This window comes from Lepus europaeus, chromosome 13 (genome assembly GCF_033115175.1).
Source record: "Lepus europaeus isolate LE1 chromosome 13, mLepTim1.pri, whole genome shotgun sequence".
Taxonomy (NCBI): domain Eukaryota; kingdom Metazoa; phylum Chordata; class Mammalia; order Lagomorpha; family Leporidae; genus Lepus; species Lepus europaeus.
Window position 1 is genome coordinate 66506271 of NC_084839.1, and position 20936 is coordinate 66527206.

The window sequence follows — 20936 nt, forward strand, 5'->3', positions numbered from 1 at the left end:
ATGTGCTGTCCCAGCAGATTCTGAACTGGAGGGTGCCCTGTCTTCTTAGTGAGAGCGGAGCGCACAGGTTTATCCCCTCTCTCTGGATTTCTCACACAGTTGAGCTCATGTGATGGAGAAGGCATAAGAAGCCCTGTTTCTGCCCCGCTCCAAGTCAGCTGCAACCACGCCAACCAACCAAGGGCTTCTGCCGACCCACAGGTGCAAAACGAATAAAGGATAAATGTTTTCTCGTTTGTTTGATATTCCAGAACTGTGCACTTCTGGCCTTGAGCTAGAACAGAAGAGTCACACTTACTGAAAAACCTGGCCTATAGGCCTATGGTAGGCTCCGTGTCTGTCCATCTGTATGCATTCCCTCGTGGAAACATCCAAACTTATTTTTAACCTTTTAGACCTTTGGGAAGTGAGTCATCCTGTTCTTTCCAATCTGCCACAACCAAAGAAGTGGACTGAGAGCAGCAAAAGACATCTGACCACCTCCCATATTGAGGGGGGGAGGGGGGGAGGGGGGCAAGAGAGAGAGGGAGCAAGAGAGAGAGAGAGAGCATGAGAGCGAGACAGACCCCCACAGGGAACAGGACCCAAGGCTCAGCCCACATGAATGCGTGGTGCCTGGCAGTGCTTCACACCGTGGGGTTCCTCCTCTAGGACCTGCTGCTCCTCGCCCAAGTCCTTTACAAGGATCTTACCTGCACGCAGCGCGAGCAGCTCATTTTGGCTCCTGCAGTGTTGAGTGGGTCATTTCTTGTGGACGACCTGGCTACAGAGTTACTTGAGTCACCTGCAGGCCAGGAGGCTCATAGGGGCCCAGCCTTTTGCGGCTTTGGGGGAGGTCCCGTAGAATGGCTGGTTCCCCTACGCCAGGACTGGAAATCAACCAACAGCACACAGAAAGTCGCTGAGGCCAAGCCTCTCTGTCACATCTACCCCTCTCTTCTCCCTGCCCCTGCCATCTTTCCATGCAAACAGGCTCCACAACCTGTCCACTTCCCTGCTCAGCCAGCCACAGATTGGGAGATTCGTTCAAAATGTCCTATCTCTTGTCTGTGGCATATCCAAGCACAGCAACACACTTAGAAACAAACCCATTGCCTACCACTTCTGAGCTCTCGAATATATTTTCTCCAGCTACTCACTTGTACAACCCAAAGCTTAGAGCCAACTTTTATCCAGAACCACAGAAATGTCCCTTCCTCTCACCCCAAGAGCTGAGGTCTTGCTGGAACCGCACATCCATCTTACAGCACCTGGCATGCAGCCTTGAGCCTGGAGCTAAGCATGCCATGGCCTGTGCGTCCAAGGGAAGAGGAGACGGGGAGAATGGCCCACAGTTACCCAATATTCCCCTCTCCTCGCCAGGAGCCTTTCTGAAGATGCTCCATCCAAAGCATTTTATGGAAATGAATTCTGGAACAATGCAGCATGTAGTGGGCCATCAAATATGCTTTAGTGTTGACGTTGGAAATCCCTCATCAGACCTCCCATGCCCCCAGCTCTTTCCCTGCAGTCCATCTCGCTCAGTCACCAGAGGGTTTGTCTCCAAGCCTAATCATGATTCTACTCTGAGGAACCGCCCTCAGTGGCTCCCAACCCCTTACGTGATAAAGCCCAGCTCCTTCACACTTCCTACAAGTTTCCCCAGGAACTGGTCTGTCCACTGCAAGGAGAAGCTCCCCCACTGCCTTCCACTCTGTGCTCTGGCGACGGCGCGCGGAACACACCATGAAGTCCCACACATCCAGGCCTCTGCGTGCGTCCTGCTCTCACCACGGGACGCCCTGCCTACCCTTTTCTTCTCCTGGAAAATTTCTCCTTGTTTGGAAAACCTAGCTCAGCCATCAGTCCTTTCAGGAATTTTTCATCTGGTCTCCAAGACAGTTCACCATTTCCTGCCTTGGCACCCTCACCTGTTCTGTGATTTGTCCGCGTGCCTCCTGTTGTCATGAGCTTCCTAAGGGCAGGAAGAAGATGGCCTACCCTTGTGCCTGGCTCGTGACCCAACTGCAATGCCTGCCTTTTATTCTTACACCAGGAATGGACAAATTGATAAGTGTGCAGAGGCCCCATGGCAAGGCCCCGACATTTCCACCTCAATGCCGCCTGTCGCACTGTTACAAAGGGAACAGAGAGCAGGTTAGATGCTGTCACTCCATATCCTGTCTGCACCACAACCACTCACACACACACACAGACAGCTACACAGAGGCCACGCCCAGTCCACCCTTCTCTCCACACTGTGTGCCGCTTACTACTCTAGTCACAACGACTGCTTTCTTGTCATGTCAGCACAATGCGGGATGCTCAGTGGATGCTTAACAAATACTGTGAAAGGCCGAATGAACAAACGTGAAATCTGCTTTTTTAAGAAGGCATCCAAGGATTGGTTTCTAAAGGCATGTCCCATACAATAGATTTTTCTGAGGCACCAGGGCCTCTGACCACTGGGCTGTCCACCAGGAGATGTGACCCAATCAAGAAGCAGAGCTGAGAACGGAGCCTGGGGTTGCAGCCAGGAGTCTGCCCTACAAGTCCTAGGTTTGCCTTGGCCACATATCAATGCTTTTCTTCTCAAGAAACAGCAGGGTGACAGGGCGACAGGTTCTGCCTTGCCCTTGCAGAGATCCACGCTGGCATTGCCAAAGTCTATGTTAATCACAAACTTAAGGTGCCTGATGCAGCCAGACCCAGGCAAGCTGCTGCTACCTCAGTGTCAAGGGCTAACATCATGGAGTGGAGACCAGTCTCAGAAATGAGTCCTGGGCCCAATCATACTTGGGGATTAAAGTTGTCCTTTCACCATATCTGGAATGCAGGCTCTGGGTCTTTCTATCCACGTCACCTGGGGCAAGTCAACCATCCTGCTGACGGTTCCATGTCTTCACCCATGAAATGGGAATGACACTTCCCGCCGCACAGGGTTAGCAGGAGGGCTAAAAGATGTGATGGATGGGAAACCGGCACAGTGTCTGTGTGTAGAAAATGCTCAAAAATGGGTGAACTGCGATAAGAAGTTCCAAAAATATTTTTACAATAATCAAGACAAAAAGGGAAAATATTCTTTGAGGACACTGTGCTTTAAGGAGGATGGATTGTCTAACTGTCAGGAGCCCACGGTACTCATGGGTGCCCAGTGGACGAACACACAATGCTGGCACCTGAAACAACACTGGCGGCTTCTCTCGGGCCCCGGGAAGGTCAGAGGGTGCCAGGGCTGGGGACACCCACCCACTTCTCTGACAGCCAAGAGGATGAGTCTCAAAGGGCTCCTCTGTGGCTCCCCTCTGCTGGACCAGAGTGGCGCAGAGTTGGAACCAAAGGAGCCAGGGCGAGGAGCCGAGAGTAAGACGCTGCCGTGGCTTGTGAGCAGGTGCTCCTGGGCCTAAGGGCAGGACGGGCCCCCCGACACTGACTACAGCACCCCACGTGGCAGGCACAGTGCTTCCTCTGCTCTTCTGACCTCCCCTGTACAACCCAAAGCCTACGAACGATCTCAATTTCTCCAAATGTCTGCCCTGAGCACGAGGCAACTGTCCTATGCTAAATTTGGTTTTCGTTAGGAGGCGCCTGAGATGCATGATTCCAATGGGTGGAGCTCCTGGTGTCTTCTATCAACAGCCCCTGGGGCTCAGGCTTCCTCAGCCTGCCCTCGTGTCTGCCAACTCTACCAACGGTTCTGTCCATCATTCAAGAGGTTCCATGAAGCAAGCTCAGGGTCAGTGTCTGGGGAAGGACAAGCGAAGCCATCAGCCCTTGGGAACAAAGAGTAACTTCTGTTGGAGGGGATGGGTCAATCTGTCTGGTTGCTTTCAGCAGCAGGGCAGGGACCCAAAATGGAAGAGGAGACATTTCTGAATGGGGGGAGAGAGGGAGAGAGGGAGAGAGGGAGAGAGGGAGAGAGGGAGAGAGGGAGAGAGGGAGGGTGGGAGAGGGAGAGGGAGAGAGAAAGAGAGAGAGAGAGAGAGAGAGAGAGAAATTGATTTGCCACCAGGAGACTGGATTCCTGCATGGAAAAGGACCTTACTCAGGAAGCCTTGGCCTGACTCAGTCGCAGCCTTCGCGAGCTCACAGCCCGTTTCTGGCCTTCTTGCCCTGGGCTCAGATTGGTGGGCAACATCCCGACAAAGGTGGCCCACAACTAGGCAGTGTTGTTTAGTGGAAAGAGCACTGGACTGGGAGTCAGGAGCCCTGAATTCTAGTGCAGGCTCTGCTGCCAACCAGCTGTTGACTATGGGCAAGTCACCTGGTTTCTCTGGTGACTGTCAAATGTGGGACTGGCCAGGCGGACGGCAGGTCCCCCTCCAAGTGTGATCCAGGGTCCAGTTCTCGCCCGTCCTGGCCCTGCGCTTCCAGGGACAGAGATGGGAGAAGGAAGGGGAAGAGGAAGAGGAGGGTATAGACGGGACCCGTGGGTGCCCCAAGTCAGGACTCCACTTTCTCCTTCTTTTTGCTCTTTTTCAGGAAGGAGGGGGTTCGGAACTTCTTCTTCTTCTTGGAAGGAGACTTGGAAGGGGAGCCCTCGGGCGACATGGGGCCGCTGGTGACTGACTCGGTTTTGTCCTTGGAGGTCTCGACGTCCGTGTCAGCCTGTGTGGTCATCTGGCCCAGGCTTTTGCTCAGGAGGTCCTCTGCTGACGGCTCCTCCTCCCTCCCGTTCACCACCACCCCTTCCGGCTGGACTGTGTCGGGCTCTGTGGTGTCTTTGCTTGTCTCTGTTGTCTTAGCATCTTCTAGAAAAAGATTGGAAAAAAAAAAAACACACACACACACCATGACCCATAAGATTTTACTCTGATGCGAGCGTTCAGCTGGATCAACAGAACCGTTTCTAGGCAATTCTGGAAGGTAGGTCCAAGGACGAGGGAGGACAGACTGGCCCGGGCAGGGGGAGCAGGCTCTCGGAGGGAGATGGGAGGGCGGGGAGCATGGCCAGTCTCTGCACCTCCTTCCTCCCAACCTGTCCTGGGGAACACACCCTGGCCTCTTCTCCACAAATCTGAACAGATGTGGTGTCTGAACGTGGCAGGTGCCCAGCGGGGGCTCAGGGCAGTGTTTCCAGGCACAGAACGAGGACCAGACTCAGGGGAGGAGAGAGGCTGCAGGAAGGGGAGCGTGGACACCTCCGTGGAGGCATCTAAGAATGTTAACCTGCTCAGCTTTGCCAATCAACAGAGGAAACCTCATCTTCACAGCATCCTGCTTCCCACCTGGATACTCTTCCCAGAAGGCAGGGAGCAGAGGGCAGAGGGAGGAAGGGGTTCCCTGAGCGACATGGACCCCACGCATCCCCAGGCCGTAAGGGTTACTAAAGGGGGCGCCTGCTCAGCCATCCCCAGCCTGTATTCCACCTGGAGAACCTGATGGCATTGTTGCCAGGTTTAAGCCCAGAGCTGCTCAGGCCCCAGGAGCTAAACCTTCCCCGTGCGCCCCCCTCTGCTTCCATGCAGGCAGGAAGGTGATAACACTGCGGACTCTGAGCACAAACCAATGCGAAGATCCTCTGGCTCCCACACACCCATTTTCCAGCTAGGAAAACTGAATGAAGCATAAAACACCGGGCAGGCCTGTGACTTCCAGTTCAGTGCTCTCTTTACTACATGAACTGTGGTGTGTGTGTGTGTGTGTAAGTGAGAGTATGTGTGAATGTGTAAGGACGTGTGTGTGTGTGCATATGGGAATGCGTGTGGACTGTATGGGCTTGTAGGTGTGAGTGAGTGCTAGTGTGAATGAATGCATGTGAGAGTGGGTATAAGCATGCGTGGTGTGGGCAGTAAGAATGTTAGGTGTGTCTGTGTGAGAGTGTGTGCAGGTGTGTGCGTTACCACATCATAGAAAGGCACCTGCTCGCTCTGCTGTGTGGGGATGTGGCACGGGGGACAGGTGTAACCAGCATTATGGAAGCAGTGGGTGGGAAAGCCCAGGGTTGCTGGTGGGAGAAATGCCAGGGAAATACATGGCCACGTGGAGGGTGGGACAGAGCCGGGTAGACTGAGACTGCCAGGGTGGGTGGGTGTAACCAGGGTGTAACCTGGGTGAGACCTCCTTATGAGGTCCTCTAAAATTGTGGGCCAAGCCACCCCCCCCAAGCCACTTCCGGGGACTCCCCTCTTGGTAACAAAGACTGGCTGTGGGCTCCCACTCCCCCGCACTGCCCAGCCTATGTCCTTTGCTACCCAGCTGCCAACCCCTCCTGTGTCCTTCCTCCTACAGCCCATCCTCCAGCCCTGGACCCCTGGGGTCACTGCCGGAAGCACTCTCAAAGGCCACCAACTAGTTTGGCCCAATCTTCCCTCCATCCAACCTCCTCATTCACTGCACCTGCTGTTTGGCCTCTTCAACCTGCCAGGCTCTGGACACAACCCCGCCTCCCGCTCCCAGGAGCCCAGCCTGTCTCCCTCTGTCTGTCTCTGTCCCCAACCCTCCTCCCGTACAATGAACCTGCCTGGGCGCTTCCCCTTTTGGAGAGTCTTTCCTGAGCCCCACTCCCATGTCCATGCCTCCTCTACACACACTCCCACCACACAACTGCAAAACACACATGCTTGTTATCTGTGCCCATCTCCTCTGCCCTCCAAACACATCAGGGCAAGACCGTGTCTAGTTCTTTACCTAGCGAGCTCACAGACAGAACTGAGGGAATGCTTGTGCAATCTACGAATGGTGGAGCACACAGGCAGATACACGGCTGTGTGAGGGGACCTATGCTCACCGAGCCAATCCCATCATCAGCGCATCTTCATCTTTGTTGTCTGTCCCAGCCTGAGCCTTGAGTTGTACCTACACACACACACACACACACACACACCCCAGCACCACAGGCTGGCCTTGTCTTCGGCCCTGTCCCTGCGGTCCTCACCCTCACCTCCTGGCTCTACACTTCAGCCCACGACCCACCGTAGGCCCTCACCTGGATGGGCCTCAGGAGACATTGTTCAGCCTCTACCCTTCGTGCTCTCACTCTGAAGATGATTGGCGGGGAGGAGCAGGGGCGGGGCTGTGACACAGTAGGTTAAGCTGGCATCCCACGCTGGAGCACTGGTTTGAGCCCTGGCTGCTCTGCTTCCAATCCAGCTCCCTACTAATGCTCCTGAGAAAGCAGTGGAAGATGGGCCAAGGGCGTAAGATCCTGCCACTCACATGGCGGGCTCAGATGGAGCTCTGGGACCCTGGCTTCAGCCTGGCCCAGATATCAGGGGAGTGAACCAGCAGAGGGAAGACCCCTCTCTGCCACCTTGCCTTTCAAATAAATGAAATAAATCTTTTTTTTCCCCCTTTTTTAAAAAGTTGATTCTGGTACTTGTCTTCTAGCTCCAGGAGCACAGGCACGGGTAAGTGGGTCTGCCACTTTCTTCTTCTCTCTTTTTTCAAGCATTTATTTATTTGAAAGGCAGAAACCCACACCCCCCCACCCCCCGATCTCTCATCTGTTGCTTCACTCCCCACATGTCCCCACAACAGCTGGGGCTGGGCCAGGCAGGTCTCCCACGTGGTGCCAGGGGCCTAACCACCTGCCCCGTCACCGCTGCCTCCCGGGGAGTGCGTCAGCAGGAAACCCGTTCAGGAGCAGAACTGAGACTGGAACTCGGGCACCGGAATATGGGACTCAGGTCTCAGCGGCGCCTTAGCTGCTGTACCAAATGCCCAGGCCTCCTGCTTCCTGTCCGGGTGTCACTTCCCATTCCAGTGGTGATGACAGCCCTCACTCCAACAGCACCCTTCGTCCTTGTCCCCTCGCCCCCACCCACTCTGCTATCGACCTCATCCACAGCCTCAGCCCCTGGTGTGCTTCGTGGTGGAGGAGAGAGACACTCGGCGCTGTTCTCAGCGTGGAAGATGAGGGCCATGCCCAGTACACCCACGTGGCCTCAGAGACCCCAGATCATGAACTGCTTGGGAGTGAGGCTGAGTGCTCATGCAGTGATGTTCAAAAAGACCCCCAAGGTGGGCATTTAGCCTCATGGGCGAGACACCTGTCACACACTGGAGCGCCTGGGTTCAATACCCAGCTCCACTTCCAATTCCAGCTTCCTGCTAAGACCCTGGGAGGCTCAAGTACGTGGGTTCCTTTAAAAAAAAAAAAGATTTATTTATTTGAGAGGCAGAGTTAGAGAGAGAGGGAGAAAAAGGGAGATCTTCCACCCATGGGTTCACTCCCCAAATGGCTGCAACGGCCAGAGCTGGGCTTCTGGTAAGGAGCCAGGAGCCAAGAATTTCTTCTGGGTCTCCCACACAGATGCAGGGGTCCAAGGACTTGGACCATCTTCTGCTGCTTTCCCAGGCCACAGAAGAGAGCTGGATTGGAAGTGGAGCAGAGAGGACTCTAACAGGTGCCCATATGGGATGCTGGTGCCCCAGGTGGAGGCTTAGCCTACTACACCACAGCGCTAGTTCCAGTACTTGGGTTCTTGCCACCCATGTAGGAGATCTGGGTTGCTTTCTTGGCTCCCAGCATCAGCCAAGCCTAGCGCTGGTCACTGTGGGCATTTGGGGAGTTAATCAGTAGACGAGAGCTCTCCTCTGCTCTTTTTCAAGTAAACAAATCTTTAAAATTAAATAAAGGCCCTTATGGTACTCAAAGAACAGCCAGAAGAGCCAAAGACTGGCAAACAAAACTGGATGCTGGCCATGGGCAGAGGTTGGATTCAAGTTTCTGCTTGGATTCAAATCCTCAAACACTGGAAATGTCAATGTCTTGAAAGAACCACCCAAGAGGCTTGTGGCAATGCAGCTTCACGGCCCTGTCCCCCAAAACAGCCTCAGATGCAAAAGGTGGACCTAGAAATATTTGTCTTTAACAAGGCCCCAGGTAATTCTGATACAAGAGCTCCATCGGCTCCACTTTGGGAAACAGAGGTTTAGAATGATGTGTCTCCTTCCACCTCTACCTCCCCAAAGATTGAGACAGCTCCACGGATAGGAAAGAGTGCAGAGTTTCTTGCAAACAGGTGCCATGGTTTGGGACATAAAAGGTCCCCTGAGGGACCAAATACACCTTGAGTCTGGGGCTGAACAGGAGTGCAAATGAGGCCCAATGAGTCATGCCTCCAGGTATGCCCGCGCTCCCCTCCCACAATGAACCTGGGCTACCCCATGGCCCGTGAGAACCAACAGAATTAAGAGTAATGGATGTAGAGCCAGCCTCAGGCCAAAACTTGAGGCCTAGCAATGTCTGCTTTTGCAGTTTGGGGAACTCTAGGCCACCATATACAAGATCTGAATACACTGATGGAAACACAAGGAGAGGCCACATGGTCGGGGAGAGGGAGAGGGAGAGACACCTGCCATCTCAGTATCCCAGCTGAGCCCTGTTTTCCAGTTGTCTCTGTCAAGGTGCCAAACATGTAAGTGTGCCATCTTGGAAGTTCCGGCTTAGCCAAGCTGGCCCACATGGGGCAGAAGAATCTTCCAGCTAAGCCCAGTCAATGCTAGTGAATCCACAGAGTTGGATTCCATAAAAGTAGGTCTTATTCTACTCCATGATTTAATAATTATCTGTTGCTACATAACAAATCTGCTCAATACTCAGTGGCCTGAGACATCAAGTGGCATATGAGCTGTTTCAACTCGGAAAACATGCTATAATAATAACAGGAACCAATTTATGTAAGCATATTACAAAACGCCTTTATATTCATTAGTTCAATTTATCCTGCACACAATGCTGTAAGGAAGGGGAGGAGTTCGTGTGATTCCCCCATTCTAAAAACCAGTGTTTTTAGATGACTTGAGATGACAAAATTAGTTAGTGACACAGCGGACCATCTGATACCAAATGCAGGGCGAGGGAGTCAGCTGGGACAGGGGTCCGTCGGGGCTAATCAAAGAGAAGGGGACGACACAGATGGCCAGATACAAAGGAAGATTTGGAAGATGCTTGAGAGGCTGACGGGGGAAAGTCAGGGAGACAGACGAGGAGTGACACCAAGTGACAGCAGGGGGGTTGGGGAGTATGGTGACAAATGGCTGAAAAAAGCCATCCCTGATCTGATGGGTGAGCTGTGTATGAAAGTTAAGGTACAGTCCTGTCTTCCCCAAGAATCTGGGTGAGCCTTGGAGCAGGCGGCCAAGGCAAGCTCCAAGGTGACTACAACTGGGGTCCTTATGGTGTGGGGCCGGCAGCAAGGTGGCCACACTCCCCAGCCGTGTCTGTGTTAGAGGAAGAACCTTCAGGGAAGGCCTTAGCTTTTCCAACAACTCAGCCACAGACTTGGATACACACACACAGAGGATACCCAGGCACCAACACACATCATCCTAGGAGGAGGGATCTGCCCCAGAGAGAGCAAGGAATGCCGCTACAGTGAGTGCGATGCCAGGCAGTGGGTAAACAGTCAGCCCACCCATCACACAGCCTCCCACTCTCTGTCCCTCCCAGGAGCTGACACGGGATTGCCACCCCTTGTCCCTCCTCTCAGCCCTGATCAGGCCAGGCCCTCTGTGCATCCCTGTAAGGCAGTGGGTCCCCAGGAGCATTCAAGCTCTGGCCTGCAGCCCTAGAAGAGACCATGGGCTCCTCACAGGTGCCCGTGCATGGGGGCCAGGGATGGGTGCGTCCCTGAGGGCCATCAGCACCCTACCCACTCACAGAGGGCCTGATGCTTCCAGGTGGGGGTGTGCCCTGTGTGGGCGTGCATGTGTGCACATCCATGTCTCTCAGGGAAGCCTAGTCCATGCATAGCATACGTGGAATCGGTCATGAATTTCACAGCCAGGAAACCTCCTGGGGGCAGGGCTGTGTGGTCCAAAAGAAAACAAAGGGGGAGAAATTGATTTTGTTGGAAAGAGCCTCCCTCCCCACTGCAAGTGTCAAGAGTGGGTCAGTAAACAGCCTCTCTATACTTACTACAGAGACAAGAACTCAGAACCGGAGGAAACGCCTGTGATGAAGGCACGAATGGGAAGAGAAAGGCACACGTGGTGGACAGGTCGACAGCACGACACCACGATGAGACACAACGGCCGGGAACGCACACCCCGGGACACCCATGTGGGGCTCGGGCCTCGAGCAGACGGGTTTCCTCGGGCAGTGCTGGGCCTGCACGCGGGGCCTGGGGGAGTCGACCAGGACCCACATATGTGGCGTCCACCCAGGAGGGAGCAGAGTCCAGCGGGCCAAGCTGCTGCTCTCCAGATGGCAGAGCCGCCCTCCGACCCAGGGGACGGATAGCCTCTGGGGGTCCCCGGGGGATGTGTTCAGGCCCTGGAGTGATCCCGGGAGCTCGGTGCAGACACTGGGATGACTTTGGCGCCTAGAGCGCTAAAAGCGTGACCCTCCTCAGTGCGTATGTTGCTACCCACAATCAGATTCAATCTCACATTTAGAGCAAGCGTTTACCCTCCAATCCTTTTCACCTGCACTTCCCTTACACAGGTAAGAACCCTAAGAAGGGAAGATATCAGTAGCCCCATTTGACAAACAGGGAAACTGAGGCAGAGAGCAAGTTATCTGGTTTGCTAAAATTAGCAACTGAGTCATTATTAGTTAGCAGCTCTGTTGGGCCAAGAACGCAATTCTCTAAGCAGTGTCTCCCAAACAAAGCTGTCCTCAACCTGGACTACGCTTCCGATTCCTCGGCGGAACCGAACACCTGCAGGCTCTGCTCCTGCCCCCACCTCCCACTCCAGAAACACCAGCGGTGGGAGCCAGGCTTCCGGGTTCTTAAAGCTCCCAGGTGACTCCCAACGTGCAGTTAAGGTTGAGAATGACATTATCAGCCTCATCCCAGAATTAATGGATCAGAATCTCCACTTGAACAAGACCCCTAGGTGGTCCCTATGCACCAGACACGTGGACTAGTGCGCCGGGACAGGCCCACCAGCTGCCACGTCTTTGTTAGAGGTGAGGAGGCTGCGGGTCACCACTGACTAGTCATCACGGCTTAGGCTGGGCAAACATTGCAAAGTGCACTGTCATAGCTTGTGAGTGACACAGGCTGAAAACTAGGAACACTTAGTTCAGATTCCCTAGAAAGAGATGAGGGAAACTTTTGGGTTGGGGAGTGGGGGCAACACCCAGTGGAAGGCAGGTACCTACAGCGTGGAAATCCCTCCTGCCTTCCACGAAGACCTTTCTCAGCCAGTGAACGGCCCCTCCCTGCCCACTCAGCTCCACTCACCCTCTGCGGACTTGGAAGGAGAGACGGCGGGGCTCTTTGTCTCGGCCTTTGTCGGGCTCTGTGCTGGAGAAGCAGGTGCAGACTTCACAGGGGAGCCAGGCTCCTCTGTGGCAGTTTCTTTCTCTCCTGAAAACACAGAAAACCACCTCAGGACAAAAGCCAAACAGAGGAGAGGTGGAGAGAATGAGAGCACGTAAACATTTTTTTTTTTCAGGGCTAATATTGTGGCACAGTGGGTTAAGCCGCTGCTTGCGAGGCTGACATCCCACATTGGTGCCAGTTCAAGTCCCAGCTGCTCCACTTCTGATCCAGCTCCCTGAAAAAACAGTGGAAGATGACCCAAATCCTTGGCCCCTGCACTCAGGTGGGAGACCTGGATGGAGCTCCGGGCTCCTGGCTTTGGCCTGGCCCAGGCCCAGCTGTTGCAGCCACCTGGGGAGTGAACCAGCAGATGGAACAAGTGCTTGCTCTCTCACTTTCTCTGTCTCCTCCATGCAACTCTGCCTTTCAAGTACATAAATAAATCTTTAAAACCATTTTTTTTTTTTGGTTTGGTCATTTCTCCTGGCTGATAATGCATCTTCTGCTCCCCTACCCTTTTATCGATTTTGCTACTTCCTTGGGGAAGCAAATGGGAGAACTGAGAATCAAGCTGTTTCCTCCATCCACATTACTGATGGAGTGCGTTACTCCTGCCGGGGGCAGTGAGATGAAAGAGGACTCCCGGCAGCTAAAGCTGCCGGCTGCAGCGCCTGCATCCCATATGAGTACCAGTTCTCGTCCTGGCTGCCCCCACTTGCCATCCAGCTCCCTGCTAATGGCCTGGAAAAAGCAGCAGAAGATAGCTCAGCCCTGGCCACTGTGGTCAACTAGGGTGTGAACCAACAGATGGAAGATCTCTCTCTCTCTCTCTCTGTCTCTCCTTCTCTGTAATTCTTTCAAATAAGTAAATATATATTTTAAAAAGACCCATGATTTGTTTGAACATAACTAGTTTATTCTTTAACTTATCAGATTCACATTTTAAATATTATTTATTTGAAAGGGACAGAGACAGAAATCTTTCATCTGCTGATTCACTACCCAATTACCTGCAACAGGTAGGGCTGAGCCAGGCAGAAACCAGAAGCCAGTAACTCCATCTGGGTCTCCCCTATGAGTGGCAGAGCCTCAGCCACTTGAGCCATGACCTATTGCCTCCCAGGGTGAGCATCAGCAGGAAGCTAGATTGGAAGCAGTGCTGGAACTCGAATCCAGGTACCCCAATATGGAATGAGGACATACCTGGTGGCATTCTGGCCACTGTGCCAAATGCCTGCCCCCTAGTATTGGTCCCCACGATCCTTAGGGAGAAAAAGCGCCATATTTTTCTTGTCTGCTTTTTCAGTTGGCACAGTGGACTTCCGAGCCAGATGGCAGGGGCATAGCTTTGTGCCTAGGATGATGGCTACCCTGGGTGGGGAGGGGTGGCGGCAGAAGAAGACCCTGTCCTGAGGGACAATCTTGCCTGGTGGACACAACCAAAGGCTGAATTCTGTGTCAGACGCCAAGTGCTCTGGAGGTGAAGGCAAGGGGACAGCTCAGTTTGGGTGGAGTGGGGAGTGCGCAGGGGAGGCCCTCCTAGCTGGGGGCAGGTTTGAGATGGAGCCTGCAGTGTGGATGACCTGGATCAGGCTGTCCGAGAAGGGAAGCCAGGAAGGGACAAAGGCATGCATCAGGGCACAGGAGCTTTCGTGAGCACGGACACAGGGTGATGGGCTTGACCTTTCCAAAGGTTCTGAAAGGAAGGAGAGAAGACAGAAAGGGCCAGGGGTGGCGAGTCGTTGCCAGGATGGAAGGATTACACCAGACCTGGCAGGAACACGTAATAGTTGGACCTCTGGGGCAGGCATGTGACCTACTGACTAAGACGTCACTTGGGCCAGCTGCAGCCCACATGCAGTGCCTGGGCTCACGTCCCAGCTCCACGCCTGATTCCAGGTATCTGCTAAGGTGCACCCTAGGAAGCAGCAGTGATGGCCCAAGTTCTTGGGTCTCACCAGTGTAAGAATCTGGATTGGGTTCCAAGTTCCCGGCTCCAGCCTGGCCCAGCCTTGTCTCACTCTTTCAAAAACGTTAGTAAAAATTGATACTTATGGCTCTTATTAACTATCTTATTGCAGCTGGCATTCATCAGGTATGTACAGACATGGGCCATATTCACAGGCACTACTCCAAGCACTTTTCAGTTATGAATTCCTTTATTCCCCAGGTGAGAAGGTCAAATGAGGTCCTGAGGGCACAGAGCACCGAGAGGCATTAGCGTGGCTATAGTGCTATGCTTCCCAGAGCGTCTGGCAGACGGGGCAGGAGGGTCCTCCCGAGTGGCCCAAGTGTTCCCCTCATCCTGGGAGGTGCTAAAAGCCCTGGTGTCCCAGGCTTCTTACCATCCAGTTCCAGTTTCTTCCTCTCCACCTCTTTCTTGTACTCCTCCAGCTCCTGGTCAGTGAGTTGGCTGAAGGGGTTGGGCACCGTCTCCTCTGAGTCGTCTTTGGTATCTGCATCGCCCTTGGACATCAGCTGGCTCTCTGTCGACTGAAAGTTAACCACAGAGTGTGTGTTGCTCTCTGCACGCCGCTGCTGGGGCCCGGGCCCGCGCTTCCTTTCAGACTCAGGTGGCTGCCAGCGGTCTGGCTAGGGACAGTGTGGCGTGCAGCTCCTTGCTGCCTTGTAGCAGGGTTTGTTCGTTCCTCCCCATTGCTACCTCCCCGCAGACCCTGATTTTGCACTGCCTGGATGGACACAGGGGATCTACCCTCTGCCCCTGGAATAAAATCAGATGCTCCCAAGCAGAAGGAAGACACACCTTTATTGCATTCCCTGCTATGGACACTGCCAAGCCATCGCGACACAAATACAGTTGGTGTCCCAGAGTCAGCCAGCCAAAGCCCAGCAAGCGCAGCATTGGCTCAAGCAAGCTCCACGCCGCCTCCCCGCCCCCAGAGCAGTGCAGACCACAGCATGCAGCAGTAGGTCATATGTGAGACACGGCGGCTTCAGCGTTTCAGCACACATTAGTCCTGTTTCGCACACAGTCACGAATGACAGAGGGGCCAAGCTTCTGAGACTCGGATCTTCAGCCTGCCTCTACTGCAGCTCCCTGCAGGGCCTGCAGCTCTGTGGAGCCCCTGACTCCGGGGAGCGGACCAGCCAGCCAGTGTGCAAGCTTCGGGCATCCTCAGGCTTTCTAGCTAAGACAGGGGCTGAAATCCAGACCCCGCGGCAGCCCTTCCCCCGATTCAGCATCCTCGTCTCGGCCTTGAGAAGGCAGTGCTCGGAAGCTGAGGCGCAGCAAAGGGACGCGAGGCTGAGAGGAGGCGGGCCCGGGGCAGCCAGCCCGCTGCGCCCTCCATCCTCCCTTCCCCGGCCAGCCAGGTCTCCTCGTGACAGCCCCGTAGGCTCCTCCCAAAGGGAAGCAGTGGCAGCCTACTTTAAGGGAATCACGGAGAACCCGAGACCAAGCTCCCAAGAAAAGCGACTCCACGGAGAGCGTTTACTTTAAATGGCAGAGCTGGTTTTTGACAATTTTGCTCATTCTACTGAACTCCCACCTGCCCCCACCACCACGGGCGAATGCGACCCCTGACCCCGTGGCACACTGAGTTCCCTCACCTCGGTTGGGGTGGGGTGGGGTGGGGTGGGATGGGGAGGAGGTGGGCGTGCCGCCGTAACCTTCACGCTTCTCCTGCCAGTGGGCACCCGCCCTGTGGGCTGCGGCCTGATCTGAAACCGTTACGGCAGCGCCGTTTGCTCTGCAGAGAGGAGCCTGTGCCACATTTCCCCAGCTTGTGCTGCTTGCTGGGGAAAACGCCACAGCCACTGCCACCTTGTGATGGGCAGGAATGAGGCCAGGCACAGCCAGAATTCGGAACTCCACCATCCCCCTCCTTTGCTAAGCACTAGACAAAACACACCCTGTCTCAAACACGAACACGACTTCACTTTTTCTAACTATGTGGGTCTGTGTGGGCAACAAACTGTCCCTTGCCACCTCGAGTCCAGGAGCACCTGGCTGCATGGCCCCTCTCCGTGGGGACATGGGCACCTCCCCAGAGCTTGGGCCTGATGCTCAGAGGTCAGAAACACTCAGGGCCGAGCAGACCTGGGGCACCCGACAGCCACCAGCCACACAGCCCAAGTGCCCCTGCGCAGGGCACTAATGGAGGCCAATGAGGAGCTCCTCGGGGGAAGGTGTTGGAGCGGCCGGTGTCACTCCTGGGGGTAGATCAGCTGCGGCGCCCCTTCCCAGAGCCCAAAGCGGGCAATCAGAGATGGAGGAGCTCACAGCACCCAGGAGCTAGAGCTCCGTTTTGCAGTGCCACGACCCCAGGGGCAGGTGGAGGTGAGGACTCAGGGCTCCTGCTGCCCAGCCCCTGGCTCTGCGGACCCAGAAGGCAACCACACTTCCCCTCCAGCCAGGGGCAGCCTCTGCTGTACCGGGCTCCGGCTCTTCTCAGAGATGACGCTGGCCAGGAGCTGGGACTGAGGCCCCGCCGACTTCACGTCCTGTCGGTTCTGCTCTCGGATCTGTGGGGGAAGGGCAGAGGGACAGTGAGCCGGCCAGGAGCATCCAGCCTGGGGCCTGGGAAGGAGCCCCAGCGTGGGGGTGGGGAGCCCGCCTCCTGTTCCCAGGTGGTCCATCGTGCTGCAGGGAGAGCTCAAGGAAGGTAGTTCATTTCAAGTACCAAAAGTAGATCCTGGGAGGACGCTCCCCAACTTTAATCTCCCTAAGTGGACGATCCTGAGGCCACCCACTATGTACAGAACCTCAGTCTCTTGGGTGGGAGAATGACTCGGGAATCTGGACTGTATTTTTGATAAAGCATTTCATTCTGAAATTCTCTTTCTTCATATATTTCCAACCCACTCTTTTTAAATTATACAGAATATTTGTGCTGATTCACATACTGAAGCATGACATCATTATTTGATACATGAGTGCAGTGTGTAATGCTGAAATCAGGGTGATGAGCATTTCCATCTCCGTAAATATAATCCTGTCTTAACTACAACCATCAGTTACACATTTCAAAACAACCAGGGAAGAACCAGAAGGTTCCCCCACACAGGAATCTTGAAACAAGTGTTGCAAGGGGGCCTGCCCCACACTGAGGATGGTCCTGTCTCCTACTGGCCTACTGGAGGTAGTTTGATGCAGCTGAAGTTTTTAAAGGAACATTAGAAATATAAGTGAGTGAGCTGGAAGGCAAAGGCCTGGAAATGAACATCAAGGATCTTGAAATCTTGAAAATGAACCAAAAGGGGGCCAACACCGTGGCACAGCAGATTAATGCCCTGGCCTGAAGCACCGGCATCCCATATGGGCACCGGTTCTAGTCCTGGCTGCTCCACTTCTGATCCAGCTCTCTGCTATGGCCTGGGAAAGCAGCAGAAGATGGCCCAAGTCCTTGGGCCCCTGCACCTGCGTGGGAGACCTGGGAAGCTCCTGGCTACAGATCGGTGCAGCTCCGGCCGTTGTGGCCAGTTGGAGAGTGAACCATCGGATGGAAGACCTCTCTCTTTCTCTGCCTCTCCTCTCTCTGTGTAACTCTGATTTTCAAATAAATAAATAAATAAATCTTAACAAAAAAGAAAAAAAAAATGAACCAAAAGGAAAACAGCATAAAACTCGTAAGAACTCAATTTGTGGCAGGTCCTTGAGACACATCTCATGTGGAAAGCATGAAGCAGTTGTATAGGACTACAGAAGGGCAGCACGTAGCACATGTTCCAGGCATAACTGGTAGTCTCTTTCTCCTATGAACCACATTCTGGGAATTCAGCTTGTGTCTGCAGGCCTGAGACGCCCCCTTGTGGGAGAAGGGGGAAAAGCAGCCACCATCATACCTTGTTCCTCATGTCCAGTACTTCTTGGGGGTCGGTATAGAGAGGCACGAACTGGTTGGGGTTTTCAATCCGTATGGGCATGCCACTGCTGGATTTTTCCACCTCGTCAGCCTTCATCCACTGCAAGCACAAGACCAGGTATGCGTGAGACTAAAGGACAAAGGCCCACGAGTCCTCCCCAGGGCTCCAGCCCATGCGGTCCGGGCCCCCCTGTCTGTGTGGATGGTGAACAGGCCTAACACCCCAGCTCCTCCCAGCAGAGATGAGCAGCACATGGCCCAGGTGCCCTAGGAGGCCTCCCGGCCAATGGGAAGCCTTAAAGAACCCTGGAGAGGGAGGCTCACAGCCATAGTAACCTGCTCAGACACGCAGGCAGCCACTGGGCCTCTGTACGGGGCAACTCGATTTGAGTTTGGAGGGTTTCATTTTGTTTAATAAGAGAGCTCTTCTATCGGGCTGCCAGCTACTTATTGGTTAATGAAAAATCAGATTCAGAATCTGCATGTAAGAGACTGTACAAGAGAAGGTAACTGACTAGTGTCTGCCCTGCCCACCGGCTGGCTTTGCATCGCTCCTGAGCTCCAGCTGTGAGACCCATCCCTTGGATTTCTGGACTACCCCCTCCCTGGATGTGGGAGCAAAGACCAACTGCTCCTGGGTTTTATGCTCTCGCAGTGGCCTGGTCCAGCTCTCCTCTGCAGAAGCCTGCTCCTCAGGCCCCGGAAGTCAGGGCCAGGAGCAGGAAAGAAGTGGTCAGAGCATCGCTTCCAGGCCTTTTGGCTCAGGTCAAGTGCAGAAGTGGTCAGGGCTCAGGGGGCCTGAGCAGCTGCTCCCAGATGCCCAATACAAAGCCCAAACGGGCAAAGGGATACAGTCCTGCATTCAGGGAAGACTTGTCCTGGTCCCTCCTGAAGCTGCTCAACCCCACCAGTGCAGCCTGCCCCTCCGCCCCAGGCGCAGCCCGGCCTCCCCTCACCGTCGTCTTGGGCCGCGGGCTGCCCATGCTCCTCTGGACCTCGTCGGCCATGTTGACGCGCAGGTAGGTGTTGGGCGTGTTGAGCCAGCGGGTCTTCTCCTTCTGCTGCTTCTGCGCGTGCTGCCGCAGTGCGGGCACCGGGGCACCGTCCTCCTCAAACACAAAGGCTGTGACGGTGGCCGGGATCTCCACCTCACTTTTGTGTTTGGCTTTCTCTTGAACGAAGGGGTGGCGGTACGTGTAGCCTGTTCTGTAGCCCTAAAGAGGACAAAAGTACAACCACTTACTGTGGGGCTCACACCAGACCTGACAGTAACGACGCTGACTACAGGACACACATTTGGTGCAGTGGTTAAGACGCTCCCTGGGACGCCTGCATCCCATACTGCAGTGTTTGGGGTTAAATCCGGGTTCCACTCCCTTGTTTCCTGCCATTGTGTGTCCTGGGAGGCAGCAGCTGATGACTCAAGTACTGAGGTCCCTACCACCCACATGGGAATCCTGGATGGAGCTCCTGGCTCCTGGCTTCAGCCTGGCCCATGCCTGGCTATCGCATGCATTTGGGGTGCGAACCAGCAGGTGAAACATCTCTCCCTTGCTCTCTGTCTCTCTGCCTTTAAAGCAAGAACTTTTACCTGTGCACACAAACACTCTGCTCCCTTCCAGGTAAGGGACTCATTTTAACCCTAAGTCTCGGCCAGCGCCGCGGCTCACTAGGCTAATCCTCTGCTTGTAGCGCCAGCACCCCGGGTTCTAGTCCTGTTTGGGGCGCTGGATTCTGTCCTGGTTGCTCCTCTTCCAGTCAGCTCTCTGCTGTGGCCCGGGAGTGCAGTGGAGGATGGCCCAGGTCCTTGGGCCCTGCACCTGCATGGGAGACCAGGAGAGGCACCTGGCTCCTGGCTTCGGATCTGCGCAGTGCGCCGGCCGCAACGCGCCAACAGAAAAGACAGACATCTCTCTCTCTCTGTCTCTCCTCTCTCTTTCTCTCTTTCTCTCTCTGTCTGTCTAACGTTTAACTCTGCCTGTAAAAAAAAAAAAAAACAAAAAACCTAAGTCTCCCTCTGACAACTCCAGCCTTGCAGCTCCTCTGGTGCGTTTCAGCATTGTTCTCTCCTCCAGGTCCTCCACCCCAACAAGCTAAGAAACTCCTAGAACCTTGTGGAAAGACAGGCAGAGCTCTTATCCATGGAGAGCCCCAAATCTCATGTGGCCCAGAGGTTCTCAACCCTGGCTGCACGTGGGAATGACCCGTGGAGCTCTAGGAACCTCTGAGGCCTGGGTCCTACATCACAGTTGCCACCTTAATGAGACAATGGCTGAATCTAACAGTCACCAGCCCTTCCTCTACTCTCAGGTTCAACCGTTTTCCTCCTGGAAACCCCAAACTGGACTCAAGAACTTGCCTGAGCACCCCCAGAGCTGACTGCTGCCTGGGAGAACTTTCTTTTATTCTTTACATTAAAATGTCGTTTAGGTGTTTTCCTAATTAACAAAGAAAACACAGATCTCTGTAGAAAATGTAGGAGAATAATCTAGGACTATAAGAAGCATAGAAAAACATAATATGTAGAAATACAAAAAATGTAGAAAAGCATAAGAAAAAATGTCAACTTTATGCAAAATCTCACCCTCAGAGACAACAACTAAATCTTTCCAGTCATTGCTGTATACATTATATATATATATATATATATATATATATATATATATATATATATATAGGGACTTCAAATGGAAAATGGACTTAAAAGTGTATTTTAATGCAATAAATAATAAGAATTTTGAAATCCTTGAGTATAATCTTCAGAAAGTTCGTAGAAAATATGTACTATGAAAAAACATGTATGGATTTCTCTTTTTCTTACACCAAAACAAACTTGATTCCACTTTTCATGAACTTTATGAAGTGTCCTCATATATGCGTGCATGTTTGATTAGTAGTAAAACTGGGTATTTTT

At 53.8% G+C, this 20936-nt stretch overlaps 1 protein-coding gene across 4 annotated transcripts in view; it reads right to left on the bottom strand.

Annotated features, from left to right (window-relative positions):
• Positions 1–541: 541 nt before the first annotated feature.
• ADD2 (adducin 2) overlaps positions 542–20936 on the bottom strand; it is a 141955-nt gene continuing 121560 nt past the window's right edge. For 2 of the 4 annotated variants that reach the window (XM_062209610.1, XM_062209613.1), the window contains exons 11-16: positions 18979–19236; positions 18003–18122; positions 16593–16682; positions 14543–14690; positions 12117–12242; positions 542–4730 (exon numbers count right to left, since the gene is read on the bottom strand). In XM_062209610.1, coding sequence (XP_062065594.1) covers positions 4423–4730; positions 12117–12242; positions 14543–14690; positions 16593–16682; positions 18003–18122; positions 18979–19236 — 1050 coding nt within the window. In that variant the 3' untranslated portion in view covers positions 542–4422. Of the gene's footprint in view, positions 4731–12116; positions 12243–14542; positions 14691–16505; positions 16683–18002; positions 18123–18978; positions 19237–20936 lie in introns of those variants that run through there. The other 2 variants (XM_062209614.1, XM_062209615.1) reach the window with 2 other exon arrangements.